At 38.9% G+C, this 18,537-nt stretch overlaps 1 protein-coding gene across 12 annotated transcripts in view; it reads left to right on the top strand.

Moving 5' to 3' along the window:
* Nucleotides 1-18,537, top strand: part of HERC1 (HECT and RLD domain containing E3 ubiquitin protein ligase family member 1) — a 214,857-nt gene that overhangs the window by 30,120 nt on the left and 166,200 nt on the right. For 10 of the 12 annotated variants that reach the window (XM_029239001.1, XM_029239011.1, XM_029239006.1 and 7 more), the window contains exon 2: nucleotides 11,856-12,811. In XM_029239001.1, coding sequence (XP_029094834.1) covers nucleotides 11,882-12,811 — 930 coding nt within the window. In that variant the 5' untranslated portion in view covers nucleotides 11,856-11,881. Of the gene's footprint in view, nucleotides 1-11,855; nucleotides 12,812-18,537 lie in introns of those variants that run through there. The other 2 variants (XM_029239012.1, XM_029239009.1) reach the window with 1 other exon arrangement.

Below are 18,537 nucleotides of genomic sequence, written 5' to 3'. Positions count from 1 at the left end.
TTGCCTTCATTCTTTTTCTGAGGTCCTGGATCGTCTTCACTATCATTATTCTGAATTATTTTTCTGGATGGTTGCCTATCTCTACTTCATTTAGTTGTTTTTCTGGGGTTTTATCTTGTTCCTTCATCTGCGACATAGCCTTTTCATTTTGTCTAACTTTCTGTGATTGTGGTTTTCATTCTGCAGGCTGCAAGATTGTAGTTCTTGCTTCTGCTGTCTGCCGTCTGGTGGATGAGGCTGTGTAAGAGACTTGTGCAAGGTTCCTGATGGGAGGGAGTGGTGTTGGGTAGAGCTGGGTGTTGCTCTGGTTGGCAGAGCTCAGTAAAACTTTAATCTGCTTGTTGCTGAGGGTTGGGGTGAGTTCCCTGCCTGTTAGTTGTTTGGCCTGAGGCAACCCAGCACTGGAGTCTGCGGGCTCTTTGGTGGGGCTAATGGCGGTCTCTGGGAGGGCTCATGCCAATGATTACTTCTCAGAACTTCTGCTGCCAGTCTCCTTGTGCCTGCAGTGAGCCACAGCCGCCCCCCCCCGCCCCGCCTCTACAGGAGACCCTCCAACACTAGCAGGTAGGTCTGGTTCACTCTCCTATGGGGTCACTGCTGCTTCCTCCTGGGTTCTGGTGTGCACACTACTTTGTGTGTGCCCTCCAAGACTGCAGTCTCTGGTTCCCCAAGTCCTGTTGAAGTCCTGCAATCAAATCCCTCTGGCCTTCAAAGTCTGGTTCCCTGGGGATTCCTCCTCCTGTTGCTGGACCCCCATGTTGGGAAGCCTGAAGTGGGGCTCAGAATCTTCATTCCAGTGGACTTCTGTGGTATAATTGTTCTCCGCTTGTGAGTCACCCACCCAGCTGTTATGGGACTTGATTTTATCGTGATTGCGCCCCTCCTACCATCCATTGCAGCTTCTCCTTTGTCTTTGAATGTGGGGTATCTTTTTTGGTGAGTTCCGGTGTCTTCCTTTTGATGATTGTTCAGCAGTTAGTTGTGATTAACAATTGGCTTTTAGTGGTATAAGTCATCACTGTAAATTAAAACAAAACAAAACAAGACGACAGCAGTTTTCTTTTTTCTTCCGTGCCAGTGTTTAGCTGGTTCATCAGGATTGTGAATTGGTTGTTCTTGAATACAAGTAAAAACCCATTCGTTTTATTCAATTTTGTCTATAGTTCTTTACTTGCTTAATAAGCATGTCTGTTTCCTGGTTTATTTGCCTAGTTCTGATTATTGATGTAGCAAAACAATTTGTCAGCAAACTCAGCAAGTCCTTTCATTTCTAAGTGTACTTACTTTCTAAATAGGGATAATAACAAAAAAAGCTTTTTCCTTTTTAATCAGCTGTTTACTTTTTTTTTTTTCTTTCTTTTGCGGTATGCGGGCCTCTCACTGCTGTGGCCTCTCCCGTTGCGGAGCACAGGCTCCGGACGCGCAGGCTCAGCGGCCATGGCTCACGGGCCCAGCCGCTCCGCGGCATGTGGGATATTCCCAGACCAGGGCACGAACCCGTGTCCCCTGCATCGGCAGGTGGACTCTCAACCACTGCGCCACCAGGGAAGCCCAGCTGTTTACTTTTGTGCAGCTAAACATTGATAATTTGTGTGCTTTAATGAGTTAGAGTGCCAAAATCAGTGTCAGCGTAATGAAGCCCTGGAGAAAGGAAGTACTTGCGGCAGGGGTGGGGAGAGCTGGATCACAGTGTGTGCACTTCATTTTCAGTTGCAGAACTTTGCAAATGGGCTGTCCTTCCTGCACTTCCAGAAGTGCTCTTGATAAGTATCTTTATTGATGTCTTTCTTACGTGAATCTGTAAATTCATAAATTTAGAGCTTCATAAATTTATTTTTAGCTGTGCGTGTGGCAGAGGGGTGGTGGGGAACAACAAGTTCAGTTTTATTTATTTATTTATTTATTTAGGCTGTGCCACGTGGCTTGTGGGATCTTAGTTCCTGGACCAGGGATTGAACCCAGGCCTTCAGCAGTGAAAGTGTGGAGTCCTAAACAGTGGACCACCAGGGAATTCCTGACAAGTTCAGTTTTAAACATACTGAGTTTAAGATTCCTTCCTTTAAAATTCCTTTCAATTTAAGATTTAAGATCAGAATGGTTATATCATTTTAGCAGTGGATGTTCAGGTCTGGAGTTCAGGAGGGAGACATTTGGACTGAATCATTAGTATATGAGAGGTAGGTGAAAGCCTTGGGAGTAGCTGGAACTACTCCAGAAATGTATGTACGGTGAGAGGAGGAGACAGAAATGGATGGAAGACAGAATCCATGGTGTCTGTCCCCTGTGGTACCACCCCACTTGGAATCATTTCTTTTAAAGTGCTTCCATTATATCAGTTCAGAGTAAGATAATATCTGGGTTTAAATTAGATTCTTTGTAAATAATGAACCACAGACCCAGATTGCTTAGCTCAGTTCAGCAAATATTTCTTGAGGTCCCTTTATGTGCTTTACCTTTATGTGCTAAACATTAGGAATATAAGCAAAATCAACTCTGTCTTTGCCCTCATGGACCTTATAGACCAATATGAGAGGACACTAAGCAAATTATCACATAAATAGTACATAATTGCAAACTGTGCAGAATGCTGTGAAGGTAAAGTACTGGGTGTTGTGTGAGCATTTTAAAAGAGGGACCTGATCTCATATGGGTACATTCAGGGATAGTTTCCCTTGGAAGTGACATTTAATTCAATTAGCAATTATTGAGTACATATGGTGTGGCTAGAGAAGGGAGAGCAAGGGTGAGAGGTCAATTCAGATTGCTTCTGAAAAAATTTTAACTTTAAAAATAGACTTTATTGGGACTTCCCGGGTTGTCCAGTGGTTAAGACTCCACACTTCCACTCAAGGGGGCGTGAGTACAATCCCTAGTCGGGGAACTAAATTCCCACATGCCACACGGCGTGGCCAAAAAATTTAAAAAAAATAAAAAAGAAGACTTTATTAACTTTTTATTATAGAAAAATATTAAACATATACATAAACAGAGAGAATATTTCCCAACATGCATTTCAACAGTTATCAGTTCGTGGCCACTTTATTTCATTTCGACCCTCTGACTGTTTTCACTCATTAACACTTCTGACACCAGATGTGTGGATTCTTTCCTCACACTAACCAATCCTCTAACTCTCTAGACGCTGTATGTCCTCCAGTTTAACTCAATTCTGATACTAACTATCTGGAATTAGCAAAGACTCCATAGATTAAGGGCTCAGTCCCACAGATCTGTCCCCACTTCAGATGCCTGTTGCAAGTCCCAGGTTGCCAGCTATACTTATGATCAACTCGCTATAAATTGGGTGTTCCCAATACCTCCTCGCCAGGTTTGATAATTTGCTAGAATGGCTCACAAAACTCAAGAAAACACTTTACTTGCGTTTACTGACTTATAAAGGATACAACTCAGGAGCAACCAAATGGAAGAGATGATTAGGGCAAGGTATTTGTAGGGGGCAGGGGGTGGAGGAGGCTGGAGGGTGGTGTGAAGAGCTTCCATGCCTTCCTTGAGCATATTGGAAGCTCTCCAAACTCTGTCATTCAAGGGTTTTTATGGAGGTTTCATTAATTCAGCATCATTGATTAAAGCATTGGCCCATTGGTGATTTAACTCAATCTCCACCCCCTCTCCCCTCCTGGGAGGTGGGGTTTGGGGGCTGAAAGGTCCAACTCTAATGATGGCTTCGATTTCTGAGGACCTTCCCTGATCCTGAAACTATCTAGGAGCCCCCAGTCACCAGTCATCTAGTAAGCATGCAAAAGATACTTATCACTCCAGTGATTCCAAGGGTTTTAGGAGCTATGTGCCTGAACTGGACAAAGATCAAATATCTGTCTCCTGTCATACCACATGCTCCGATCCACTTTCCTTGCCTCTTCTGTTATTTTGAAGCAAATCTCAGATGACATATTCCAAAGGATTTTAAAGCAGGGGAGGGACACAATCAGGTTTGTTTTTTAAAGCACTACTCTGGCTAGGGAGGCAAAGGAGGATTAAGAGATTATTTGGGTGGTCCAGATGAGAGATGATTGTAACTTAGATGAGGGTTGTGGCAGTGAAAATGGAGATATCTGGATAGATTTGAGAGCTTTTTAGGGGGTGATACACAAGTGCAAAACTATGCATGCTAGGATATGTGAAAATTCCAAGATAAAAAAGGGTAAATCTTGCCTACAATAGGAGAAACAAACCAACCACGAAGTAGCATGAATTAGCTGGTGTTGTGGGAAAAGGTAGGGCATTCTTAATGTTTTTCTTTGATGAGTTTTGTACAACCCAACACACACTTTATTGACTGTAGTATTGCATTACTAGTTATCCTTGATACATTCTGGTTTCCTAAACTATGGATGGCCAGTTCCTCCTGGAACCTCCTGCTTCTTTGTATTACTTGCATAGCTTTACTCTGAAGGTACTCCCAGACCAAGGATGACCAATTTCTTTGTTCTCTTAATAACGGTGAAGCAGACTTTTTGCCTTTCTGAGCTATTGGTCTGGGCCTTGGTTTCACAGCATCCTTCCCCCCACCCACCCCCCATGCAATGTGCCTTTTACTTTTTTCAAAAAAAAAATTATGTATTTGGTGAGATACATATAACATCATATTTACCATCTTAACCATTTTTTTGTTGTCTTTTTTTTGTTTTGTTTTGTTTTGTTTTGCGGTACGTGGGCCCCTCACTGTTGTGGCCTCTCCCGTTGCGGAGCACAGGCTCTGGACACGCAGGCTCAGCGGCCATGGCTCACGGGCCTAGCCGCTCCGCGACATGTGGGATCTTCCCGGACTGGGGCACGAACCCGTGTCCCCTGCATCGGCAGGTGGACTCTCAACCACTGCGCTACCAGGGAAGCCCTTAACCATTTTTAAGTGTACAGTTCAGTGGTATTAAATACATTCATGATGTACAACTACCATTGTTGTCCATCTCCATAACTATTTTTATCTTGTAAAAACTGAAACTATTCTCATTAAGCAATAACTACTTATCCCCCTTCCTCCAAGCCCCTGGCAACCACCATTCTATTTTCTGTCTCTATGATTTTGACTATATACTCTTAAGTACGTCGTATGGGTGGAATCATGTAGTATTTGTCATTTTGTGACTGGATTATTTCACTTAGCATAACATCCTCAAGGTTCATTCATGTTGTAGTATGTGTCAGAATTTCCTTCCTTTTTAAGGCTGAATAATATCCCGTTGTATGGTTAATACCATGTTTTATTTGTCCATTCATCTGTTGATGGATACTTGGGTTGCTTTTGTCTTTTAGCTTTTGTGAATAATGATGCTATGAACATGTGTTTACAAGTATCTCTTAAGACCCTGCTTTCAATTCTTTTGGGTATAAACCCAGAAATGGAATTGCTGAATCATATGGTAATTTTGTTTGTAATTTTTTGAGGAATGCCATACTGTTTTCCACAGCCCCTGTACCATTTTACACTCCTGCCAACAGTGCACAAGGGTGCCAGTTTCTCCACATCTTTGCCAACATTTTTTTTCTGGTAAGCTATCCTAATGGATGTGAGGTGGTATCTCATTGTAGTTTTGATTTGCCTTTCTCTAATGATTAGTGATGTTGACCTTCTTTTCATTTGCTTATTGTCCGTTTGTATATCTTCTTTGGAGGAATGTCTATTCAAGTCCTTTGCCCATTTTGAACTGGGTTGGTTTTTTTGTTTTGTGTTTTTTTTTGCTTTTAAGAAGTTCTCTGTATATCTTGGCTGTTAATCCCTTATCAGATATATGATTTGCAGATATTTTCTTCCATTCTGTGGGTTGCCTTTTTACTCCATTACTACTGTCTTTTGATGCACAAAATTTAAAAATTTTCATGAAGTCAACTTTGTCTATTTTTTTGTTGTTGTTGCCTGTGCCTCTGGTGTCATATCTAAGAAATCAGTGCTAAATCCAATGTCCTGAAGCTTTGCCCTATGTTTTCTTCTAAGAGTTTTCAATCTTACATTAGGTCTTTGATCCATTTTGAGTTAATTTTTATACATGGTGTGAGGAAAGGGTTCGTTTCATTCTTTTTTTTTTTCGTTTCATTCTTTTGCATGTGGATATTCAGTTTTCTGAGCACTATTTGTTGAAAAGACTGTCCTTTTCCCATTGAATGTCTTGGAGCCCTTGTCAAAAATCATTTGACCATATATGTGAGGGTTTATTTCTGGGCTCTCTATTCTATTCCATTGTTCTATATGCCAGTACCACACTGTTTTGATTATTGTAGCTTTGTAGCAGGTTTTTAAAAAATATTTATTTTTTTATTTTTGGCTGTGTTGGGTCTTCATTGCTGCATGTGGGCTTTCTCTAGTTGCAGTGAGTGGGGGCTACTCTTTGTTGTGCTGCGCGGGCTTCTCACTGCAGTGGCTTCTTTTGTTGTGGAGCACAGGCTCTAGGCGCGTGGGTTTCAGTAGTTGTGGCTCGTGGGCTCTAGAGTGCAGGCTCAGTAGTTGTGGCGCACGGGCTTAGTTGCTCCGCGGCACATGACTTGAACTTGTGTCCCCTGCATTGGCAGGTGGATTTCCAACCACTGTGCCATGAGGGAAGCCCTGTCTTTGGTTTTAATAGATGAGTTTTGGTGATAGTGATAAGTAGATATGCTTAGTCTTATTGCTGACCTTTTTTTCTGTTTTATCTTTAATACTTCTTTGCTTTCTTCATTTTCTGACCCTTTGTTATATGGTTTATGCTTCTTTCATTCATCTCTTTCCTTGCATAATTTGGAAAAGTGTACGAATGTACCCAGATGGCTGGATAGCAATAATTATCCAGGAAAGGAAATTGGGGAATTCCATTCATAGTAGCCACAAAATCAAAAATACTCAAGAAACAGTTTATCAAGAAAGGCATAGGACTTATATGAAGAAAATCTAAAATAAGACCGGATCAAACTAGAAAGACATACTATATTCTTAGGTGGACAAATTATCATAAAAATATCTATTTTCTGAAAATTAATATATATATTTAATGAAGTTCCAATTAGAACATGCTACCTTGGGAGAAATAATCTTAAAGGTTAGGGACTTGCCTTACCAGCCATCAGAATATTTATAAAAGCCACTGTAATCAAGTCACTGTTGGCGTAAGAATGGACAAGTGGACCAAAATAGAGAACTCAGAAATAGATCCTGGTAATGGAAAAAGAGTAAATTATTTTGTTGTTTAGGTCTTCTGTTTCCTTACATATTTTTGTCCACTTGATGTGTCTTGTACTGGGAATGGTATATTAAAGTCTCCCATTATTTGTGTGTTTCTGTCTATGTTTCCTTGCACCCCCTGTAGTTTTTGCTTTATAAAAGCTGTTGCTGTGCTGTTTATTTGACTGGTTTTAAAATGTCAATGCCAGTCTAATTCTTTTACCTTTTTAAGTTATTTGATCTTTTTGCCTGGAGGTCTTGAGGGTTTTATCTAAATCCTTGAATTTACAAGGCCAATGTCTTAGAGTTGGTTGTTCTTGCTTAATTTCCCAGGTACCTTGTGAACCCTTATTGTATTGATTCAAAAAAATTTTTTTTCTATTTCTGGCAGGTTTTCTTGGCTAGTAGCTTTAAAATCAGCTCTTTGTTGCTTTTTTGTTTTACTTTTTCAGGTAATCCAGTAGTACAAATACTTGCCCTTCTTTGCTTGTCTTCTCTTTCCACTACTTTCACTGATTCGTGTGTGTGTGTGTGTGTGTGTATGTGTATGTGTATGTGTGTGAGATTTTAATTCTCATAGTTGTTTCCCTGCTCCAGCCTTTAATTGCCCTTTGCTAACTTTTTATTTGAGTCTACCCTTGGACAGTTTATAATTCATTCTTCATTTCTGAGAATTTTGTCTTTTTCTTCCGTTTCTTTCTTGAGTTCAGTCAGCTCTTTTCTTTTTTTCCCCTTTCTTCCTTCCCTGTTCCTTCCCTTTTCAAAAACTTTAAAAACTTTATTTATTTAATTATTTATGTGGCCTTTTTCTGCTTTTAGTTTTTGAATTTCTGATTCAAGGTTTTTTTATATCCTCAAATGTTTGTGTGTTTAATTTTGCTTGGATTGTTAACTTTTATTTTCTTATGCTTTCTTGTTATCAGGAAGATTTCCATCAGTTGATGTATGTGAACTTTACTGATTTTCTGCAGTAGTTCTCTGTGGACTTTTTTCTTGTTCATTTTTATGATATTGGGTTTTTTAAATAATATTCCTAATTTAATGGCACCCTCTTCTGTCTATATAGCAAAGTCCAAGTACTTCAAAGGATTTTTTTTTTTTGGAGCTTTGTTTCTTTTGCTTGAGAGAAGCTTTGTTATATCTCCAATTTTATAGTTCTCTTTTGTCTTGCAGAACCCTAAACATTCCCCCCTCCTTTTTTTCTTTTACCCTTTACCACCCAGTTGCCAAAGAATGCTTCTCTCTTCTTTTTTGTCTTTTTTCTCCTCTCTGCATTTCAAGGAATACTCATATAAATCATACCTGTCTTTTAAAATTGTACCTGCTTCTTTAAATCATGCCTGACTCTTTAAATTAAACGTACTTTGAAATCTCTTCCTTGTAGTCTGTGCTCTGATCTGCCTGGACATTTGTTCAGTATTTTCAGATTTAGTGTGGATTTAATCTTTCTGGCAGTCATTCCAAATCACCTTTAGGCTCCTTCACTATCCTTCCTCTTCGCTCTTCTCTACAGATTTTCTTAGTCTTGCACAAAACCTTGTGGCTCTTGGAGCTGAGAGTGTGTGCACTGGGATTGATGATATTTCTTTTTTTACAGTTAATTTGCAGTTTTGTCATTCTGTATCTTCAAATTATGCTGTGGGTGTGGTTTTATGTAGAATTTATTTTTCCTTATTGTTTGGGAAGAAATTTGGGGAGATAATTATGCAGCTGCCATTGTCCTCAGCTGTCTTGGAAGTCTTGGATGACTTAAATGGTGGTGGCATAATTAGCCATCCACCTGGAAACAATAAAATTGGAATCCAATTTTACACCATGCAGAACTTAATTAAAATTTCAGATGAATATAAAATTCATTTAAAGAGTCATGTGTAAAAAAAATCAAAAATACTTCAAGAAAATCTAGGTGAATACCTGTATTATCTAGAGTTTATGTGTAAGGGCATGGGGATGTTGGGGTGCTCTTTTAGCCAAGAATGGAAAGCAGGAGCCATAAAGAAAGGATGTGTATGTATGCGAAAGATAGATTAGAAGAAATATTTGCAGTGCTGAGGACAATGATAAAATACAAAAACATTTTACAAATTGACAAGAAAAATAACCCAGTAGAAAAATATGTGACTAGAAGGACATGAATAAGCATTTCCCAGAAGAGTGTGTCCAGATGACCAATATCCATGTGCTGTTCAGGTGTTAGTAATCAGGGAGATTGAAATTAGAATAACAACATATTCCTTTATAGCAGTCAAACTAGCAAAAATAAAAAGAGCAGAATTACCTCTGGCTTGCAGGGATGGAGGTAAGTAAGGTACTTTTATATCCTCTGCACAATGTTTAGTAAATACTTAGCCGAATGAAGTGGGAGAAGGCTTATGGTTTTATTTTCCCTCTCCCAAGTACATACTTTCCAAGTATCTATTGAAGTTAAATTAAGCATAGTAATCATAAGCTTGAAAAAGGAAGAAGTACCATTAGATTTTATATTTAGAATTTAACAGGGCATGTTTGGAAGTAGGAAACTCCTTTTAATTAGCCTGCAGTCTCTATCATTGGAGCTCTTTTTTTAAGAGCTACCTATATCATGAAAATAAAATGCCCTTCATTATGTGAGGATCTTTATCTACCACCAACTGTTATGACTACCATTCTGGGAACTTGCTTGAAAAGCAGGAGTTAGTCCCAACTCTCCAGCAATATTTTATGATGAAAAATTTCAAACATACAACAAAGTTGAAAGATTTAAAAATGAATAGGCATATATACTTCACTGAGATTCTGCCATTAATATTTTATTATACTTGTTTTATCACATATCAATCCATATGTATGTGTGTATGTATATACATATATATATCTTTATACACACACACATCAGTGCATCTTATTATTTGATGCATTTCAAAGTAAATTATACATATCAGTATACTTCCCCCTAAATATACTTCAATATATGTATCAACTGGAATTCAGTATTTATTTAGGTAAAATTTACATGCAGTGACATCTTAAATGTATATTCACTGAGTTTTGACAAATGTATAAGGCTTGGTAATCCAGCATTACCATCACTTCAGGAAGTTCCCTCATGCCCTGCCCAACCTATTCATGCCCTCACCTTCTAGGGGCAACTACTATTTAGCGTTAAGTCTTTCTGTGGAGATATGTTTTCTTCTGGGCGAATCTGTAGGAGAGGAATTGTTGAGTCATCGAGTAGGTATACATTTAGTTTTGTTTTGTTTTTTTTTTTTTTGCGGTACCTGGGCCTCTCACCGCTGCGGCCCCTCCCATTGCAGAGCACAGGCTCCGGACGCGCAGGCCCAGCCGCCACGGCTCACGGGGCCCAGCCGCTCCGCGGCATGTGGGATCCTCCCGGACCGGGGCACAAACCCGCGTCCCCTGCATCGGCAGGTGGACTCCCAACCACTGCGCCACCAGGGAAGCCCTATATTTAGTTTTATAAGAAGCTACCAGATGTCTTTCTAAGGTGGCTGTTCAATTTTACATTTCCACAAATGGTTTGTGAGAGTTCTGGTTGCCCTGCATCCTTGCTTAACATTTGGTATTGTCAGCCTTACTAATTTTAATCCTTCTGGGTGTGTATTAGTATCTCTTTGTGATTTTAATTGGCATTTTTCTGATGAATAATGATGTTGAGCACTTTTTTTTGTGCTTATTAGCCATTGCCATATCTTTGGTGAAGTTTTGTTCACAACTTTTCTGACCATTTAAAAAATTAGGTTGTCTTTTTATTATTGAGTTGTAGGAGTTCTTAATGTATCTTGGATGATAGTCCTTTGCACGATATATGTCTTGTGAATATTTTATCCCAGCAAACTTAGTTTTTAAGTACTTTTTGTCAGCAAATACTTACTGAGCACTTACTGTGTGCCAGAATACAGCAGTAAACAAAATATACAGAAACATTCCTGCCCTTTTGGAGTCACTGCAGCTCCTCAGTACAGTCAGGGAGACCAGTAAGAAAGCTTCTTCAGTGATCCAAGAGATGATGGCTTAGACCAGGGTTTCAGCAATGGAGGGGTGTGAGAACTGTTTGGATTCTGGCTATATTTTGAGAGTAGAGTTGACTAATTGAATTTGGAGTGTAAGAGAGGGAGGAGTCAATGATGACTCCCAAGGTTTTTAGCCAAAGGAAATAGAAGGATACAGTTGCCATTTATTGAAGTGAGGAGTTCTGCAGGAGGAACAGGTTTGGGTGGGTGTGGTGGAAATGTTGGATTAGGAATTCAGTTTTGAATATAAAGTTTGAGATGCCTATGAGGTGTGGAGAGGTCAAGTGGACAATTACATATATGAGTTTGGAATTCAGAGGAGATGCCTGGAGATACAAATTTGGGGTCCATCATCATGTAGAACCCACTGTTAATACTGACAGTGGGACCAGAACCTGAAGAGAAAAGTTACATAAATCACTAATTTTTAAAATAAGCTTTTTATTTTGGGATAATTTTAGACTTATGTAAAAGTTGCAAAGATAGTACAGAGTTCCCGTATGCCCTGCAACCCATTGCTCCCTAATATTAATGTCTTAAATAACCATGGTACATTTATTGAAGCTAAAATACTAACATTGGTATGTTACTGTTAACTGAAGTCCAGACTTTGTGTTTCACCAGTTTGAAACCACTAATTGTAATATATGATGGAAGTTCAGAAACTTGACTCCTTTTTCTTTCTCCCTTTATAGAACTAATGGCTGAAGAGTAAATCAAAATGGCAACTATGGTTCCACCAGTGAAACTGAAATGGCTTGAACACCTCAACAGCTCCTGGATTACAGAGGACAGTGAATCTATTGCTACAAGAGAGGGGGTTGCTGTTCTATATTCTAAACTGGTCAGCAATAAGGAAGTAGTACCTTTGCCCCAACAAGTTTTGTGCCTCAAAGGACCACAGTTGCCAGACTTTGAACGTGAGTCTCTTTCAAGTGATGAACAGGACCACTATTTGGATGCCCTTCTTAGCAGTCAGCTAGCACTAGCGAAGATGGTTTGTTCAGATTCCCCATTTGCTGGGGCACTTCGAAAACGATTGCTTGTACTCCAGCGTGTCTTCTATGCACTTTCTAATAAATACCATGATAAAGGCAAAGTGAAACAGCAGCAGCATTCTCCGGAGAGCAGCTCTGGTTCGGCAGATGTCCATTCTGTTAGTGAACGTCCCCGGTCAAGCACTGATGCACTTATAGAAATGGGTGTTCGAACTGGTCTAAGTTTATTATTTGCACTTCTGAGACAAAGTTGGATGATGCCTGTGTCGGGACCTGGTCTCAGTCTTTGCAATGACGTTATTCATACTGCAATTGAAGTCGTGAGCTCTTTGCCACCATTATCTTTAGCAAATGAAAGCAAGATTCCACCTATGGGCTTGGATTGCTTATCACAAGTAACAACATTTCTTAAAGGAGTAACTATTCCCAATTCTGGAGCAGACACTTTAGGTCGTAGATTAGCTTCTGAGTTGCTGCTTGGTTTAGCTGCTCAGCGAGGTTCTTTGCGGTATCTCCTTGAATGGATAGAAATGGCCTTAGGGGCTTCAGCAGTTGTAAATTCCATGGAGAAAAGCAAACTACTATCAAGCCAGGAAGGGATGATCAGCTTTGACTGCTTTATGACTATATTAATGCAGATGAGACGTTCTTTGGTATGTATGATAAATCTCAACTTTAAAATTCTTATCTAACAATTTTGGGAAATGTCAACCCAACTTTTAATGAATTGATAGTAATAGCAAATGATTTGAGAATTCTACTGGTGATTGTTAGGTTAGTTAAATAATTTATATACTTTGAGTAAAGATACTTTTATATGTGTTGATGTGAATATGTAATTCAAGGACAGGCTAGTTGTATAGTGTTAAGACCACTGGATCAGGAGTTAGGATTGTAGTTTAAGTTTTATGGCTTCCTCTGTGAACTTGGGAAATTCATCTAACTTCTCTGTGTTTTAGTAAACTCAAAAGTAAAATGAGGGGCCTTGGCTAGTAAGTGTGGAGACCTTTTGAAAAAAATCTCTGATTTCGTCCTTCTCCATTTTTATTAAACATTTACTATGTACTAAGTATTATTCTAGGCCCTAAGGATACAGCAGAGAAAAACAGAGTTTCTTGGAGCTAACAGCCTCGTAGGGGAATCAGACAATAAATATAAATTTTAGGTAGTGTTAAGTTCTAAGAATTAAGTTAAGGGAGGGAAAGGGAATACAAAATGATGGGTTCAAGCAGAGATTGGGGAGGGGAAAGGTGTGGTATTTTAGTTAATGTGATCAGGGGAGTCTCTGAATTGGGACATTTGAGCAGAGACCTGAATGGAGGGGAGTAATGAACTGATATACTAGATCTGTAATGAATGTCTTGTTCATGAAGGAACTTAATTGCTTGACTATCATAAAGGGACTAACTTTAGATACCATATTAAAGAATAAACAGTAAAATATAGGGCAGTATGATCAATTTCAAGAATTTCTGAGATTGAAATTTAATGCTTTTGTGAAAACCAAGAATAAAAGTTTGAAATAACAGATGAACTGGTTTGCAGGGCAGAAATAGAGACACAGATGTAGAGAACAAACGTATGGACACCAAGGGGGGAAAGTAGAAGGGTGGTGGTGGTGCAATGAACTGGGAGATTGGGATTGACATATGTATAAAATGGATAACTTATAAGAACCTACTGTTTAAAAAAAATAAATAAAATTAAATTTACAAAAAGAATACAAATTTGGAATATAAAGATTGAAACACTTATAAGTTAATTTCAATTGAGTTACATTGATCAGCGTTTTTGATATTCTTTATTACCAAATATCAATTAACAAATTTATTTAGTTTAAATAATTAAAAATGCCACTTGTAAATTATGTATGTATGTTTCATGACTCCCCCTCCCCCCAAAAAATGTGGAAAGCTGTTGGATTGACAGGAACGTTTCATACAAAACAATTATGTTGAATTTATTTTCAAACCAGGGCATTTAAATTTTCACCTGGCTTACATTTTGTACTTGTGAACTGAATGGTAAATATTGGGTCATTTTATTACAAATAATTTTATTGTAAGCAAGTACTTGGAAATTTTAGATCATGAGATCTATGAAAATTTGAATTCCTTAATGTTAAATAAAATTTAGACTAGAAGAGCATGTGGTGCTTTGTTCAGAATCTGGAATGTTGACAAGGGCCGTATGATCTTTACCTGAAGTAGGAATCTAGAGCCAGAGATCTAAGCAATGATCTAAGTAAGAAAGGGTTGAAGTAACAGCTGTGAAAGGCAATTAGGCCTCTTGTGGTTTCTTATTCAATATTTAAACTTATTCACTTGCATATGTGTTTTTCTCATTTTATTTTCCAATTCTTAATACTTTCTGGTAACATTCTCTAAATTTATACTGTTTTTAAATATGTGATGCCATTTGATGACCTAAAATAATGTATCTATTCATGGTCACATGTTAATATTTCTGTGAGGAGTTACTTAATTCTTCATTTTACAGTCTGTTTATTTTGCATTGCCTTTGTTACAAAGAAAACATGTTAATTATTGTGCAGTCTACTTATATGATCGTACGCTTGCCCATGGTGTGTTTCCTTTTTAATCAAAATGCTAAATACCCTGAGTCAGAAGCCTCTTCCCCACCTTACCCTCAAAGGCCTTATCCTGCAATATTGCTCCTTAGTGGGAAGAGGGTGCCCCAAGAAACTAAATTGCTTTTCTCAGTATCTGTTTAGCCCATTGTCTTTTAGCATGTTGTAAATTGGTTTGTATGCATATTTGGCTGTAAGTTTAAATTGGCTCTATAACCTTAAGAAATCTTTACAGTAAATATATTTACTACCTATATAATGTGTTTTAATATTCACTTAATTAACCTATAGTAAACCATCCCATTCATTTTTTGGATTCTACTTACTGCTTCCCAGTACCTGGAATAAGGGAGGAAGAGCTCTAACCTTCGTTGAGTGCCTACTACCTACCAGGTGCTTTTTTTTTTTTTTTTTTGCGGTACGCGGGCCTCTCACTGTTGTGGCCTCTCCTGTTGCGGAGCACAGGCTCCGGACGCGCAGGCTCAGCGGCCATGGCTCACGGGCCCAGCCGCTCTGCGGCATGTGGGATCTTCCCGGACCGGGGCACGAACCCGTGTCCCCTGCATCGGCAGGCGGACTCTCAACCACTGCGCCACCAGGGAAGCCCCTCAGGTGCTTTTTATAAGCAGTGTCTTATTCAATTATCATGTTAATCTGTAAGGTAGATATTATTTATCCTTATCTTAAGGATGAAGAAACTGTGGCAATTATCCTAAATTTACACATCTGTTTGGCAAAAGAACTGAAAGTATTATGTATACTCCTGATTAAGCACTGATGGGCCAGGCACTGTGTTAACTAATTCTTACAACCCATAGTCTGTCTGCAAAGCCCACATTTTTTCTGACAGCTGTATGCAGCTTTTACCCTGTTTATGTTAAATTGACTTATTTTTTTTTCCCATGAAGGCCTACCTTAAAGTAGATATAAAATATAATAAACTTATTTTATTGCTGGATTTCCAATTTTCTCTCCACTTGGCCTCTTTCATTTCTGGACAAAATGTCAAATACACCTAGGCAGAAGGGGCCTCCGCCTCCCTCCTTACCTTCCTAGGCTATACCCTACATTGTAGCTTTCTCTTGGGATGAGGGTACTCCGGATAGCTTTCCTCAGAATTCTGGATATATTCTGGGGAAGAATCCTGTCCTGACCTTATCTTCCCTGTCTTAAGATTCTCTGCTCAGGAACAGCTGGGACAGACTGTATCCCCAAGCTAGAAGTTAGAGGGAGAGACGCATAACCATCAATTGAGTACCCGGTAGAAGGCCTAACAAAAATGAGTTCGATCCTTAAATTGTATTTACATGTGTGATTCTTAACCTCCTCTACCCATGCACATAGTAATTCTGTTTGAGTGCAAGCATGCAAGATACTCATTAACTTACATTTAAATAAAGAGTAGGGAAATAATGTCACTGTACATCCCTGAATTCTAAAAAAGTAAACACCAAGAAAAACACCTTTGGCCTTTGATGCCACTAGGTGTTTACTGTGTGCCAGATGCTGTTAGGCTATGGGTTAAAAAGATGAATAAGCTTTGTAGCGTCCATGCCATTAGCCAGCTCACAGTGTAAGGAGAGAGAGATGCACAGACATTTCATATTAATGATGCTGGGCTGTAGTAGAGGTCTGCACAGGGAGGTGGTGATGAAATACAGGAGGAGGAGGGCTAGAAGGGAAGGGGCAGAAAATGAAGGATGCCTAAGCTTAGTTGAAAAGTAAGAAGAGTTTGCTTGCAGACGTGAGGTGTGTGAGTGAGGGAGCTGAAGAAGTTTTCAGGTGAGAGGATTAGTATTCTCAAAGTGACTGAGGTGTGGGAGAGTAGGCTCCTGGGTGCTGGGGCTGGAATGGGATGAGCTGAGGCGGCCAACGTGGGCAGGGCCAGGTATCCCATGCTATGGGGTTTTGAGCTTGATTCTGTAGGCAGTGGGGAGTCACAGAAGCAATTTTAAGCAGAGTAAAATCAGACAGCAAGAATGTAAGGAAATGTACTCCATCAAGTCTTAATGTTCTTGTCTGATTTTCTTAAAAAGACAGATGTGAAAAAAACGAAAAGGTATTACATTATTTTTGATGGTAGGTAAATAAGAGAAAGGTAATTCAATGAAGACCTGTGAAACCACACATTTATGTTATTTTAATTTCCCATTTATCTTTGGACCTTTGAACTTCCTGTGGTATATTAGCAGTGTGTGAAGTTACACATTTCCAAAGTGTAATTTCTTTAAAAATGCCTAGGTATAGGCCTCTTTTTCTATTGTGCAGTATATTTACAAAACACATTAAGAATTCTATACAGAATGGGTTTTTAAGATATCTTTAATCCTAATTTACTGGGGCTGGATTAGTCTTACCCTTAACGATTGACTTTTTGGGGAGAACAGAAGTCAGTGACAGTCACTGCAGACAGTGTTTGAAGGATTTTTTAAAAAATTGGTTTGGTATTTTTAAAGTTAGCAGGAGTTTATTAAAGACTCCCTGTGTTTCCTCTACTTTCTCCATGTACATCATACAAAATAATAATTACTGATGCCAGTTTTGAGTTCGTACTATGTATTAAGAACTATGCTAAGCATGTTTTATGCATAATTTCAGTTATTCTTCCCAACAGCCCTAAATAATAGAGGAATTATTCCTGTCTAAGGATAAGCAAACTTAACCCTTAAGTCACGTTGCCAGTAAGTGATGGAACATGGATTTAAACTCAGATCTCTCACTGAAAACCTTATGTTATTTTCAGCATTTTCCTTCATACTGTAGAAAGGCATAAAAAGGAATTATTACCGGCCTGGTGCCAGCTCCTAGAAAGGTATGGCAAGCTGCTGTTGTTTCTTATCTGCTTTTGGTTTGGTGATCAGTAGAGGTGGCCTTTAAATAACGGAGCCACAGATTACAATTGTGTTTTCTCCCAGAAGTGCTACACAGCTAATTACGGAATTTGGAGAGGCTGTGCCTCAAAGTATTTGCTGGTATAGCCACACCTTGTGTGTCTAGGAACTAGATAATTTTGAACACTCAGCTTCTCATATGACTCCAAGACCTGCAAGTGGCTCTCGAAAGCCTTACTACTTGAAGTGTGAGCCTCAGACAGCAGCATTGGCATCACCTGAGAACTTGTTAGAAATACAGAATCTCAGGCCCCCACCTATATTTACTGAATTGGAATCTGCATTTTAACAAAATTTCCAGATAACTTATGTCCACATTAAAATTCGAGAAGCACCACCTAAGCAATAAAAAAGAAAAATTGATTTGGTAGCAGTAGCTTAGCACCTGATGACCCAGCAATAAATTAAATAGCCAACATATTCATTTCGTTCATTACTTAGGAACCACGTTAATTAAAATAGTCTGAATTGATAAAATCATATAATCTTAGAGTTGGATGGGATCTTACAGAGCATCTAGGCCAACCTCCGTTCCATAGTAGAGGATATACTTTTCTGTGGTATGTTTGCCCGGTGATCATCTAGAATCTAAATATTTTTACAATATAATTGTCTTTGAAATAAAGCCACAGATGAAAATTTTACAACTAGAGGATGGATAATCAGAGAAAGAACTTGACATTTGTGATAAGGATATGGGAATTTGAGGGAACAGCGGAGGTCAAGTTCACTCTCTGATTTATCAGTTTTCAATGAAAGAATGATTTCTGGTCATAGCCGTTGGGCCCTATTGTGGAGAGTAGGCAGTTAGTCACAGAGAGGATCTATGATTCCTCAGCTGTGCTAGGAAAAAGATATTTTGTTGCTAATATAGTCAGGTAGCTACATGAACTGACTT

This window comes from Monodon monoceros, unplaced genomic scaffold (assembly GCF_005190385.1).
Source record: "Monodon monoceros isolate NGI ecotype Baffin Bay Population unplaced genomic scaffold, NGI_Narwhal_1 Super_Scaffold_21, whole genome shotgun sequence".
NCBI classification, from domain to species: domain Eukaryota; kingdom Metazoa; phylum Chordata; class Mammalia; order Artiodactyla; family Monodontidae; genus Monodon; species Monodon monoceros.
Note: the sequence above shows the minus strand (reverse complement) of the source record. Positions and strands in the feature narration are given on the sequence as shown.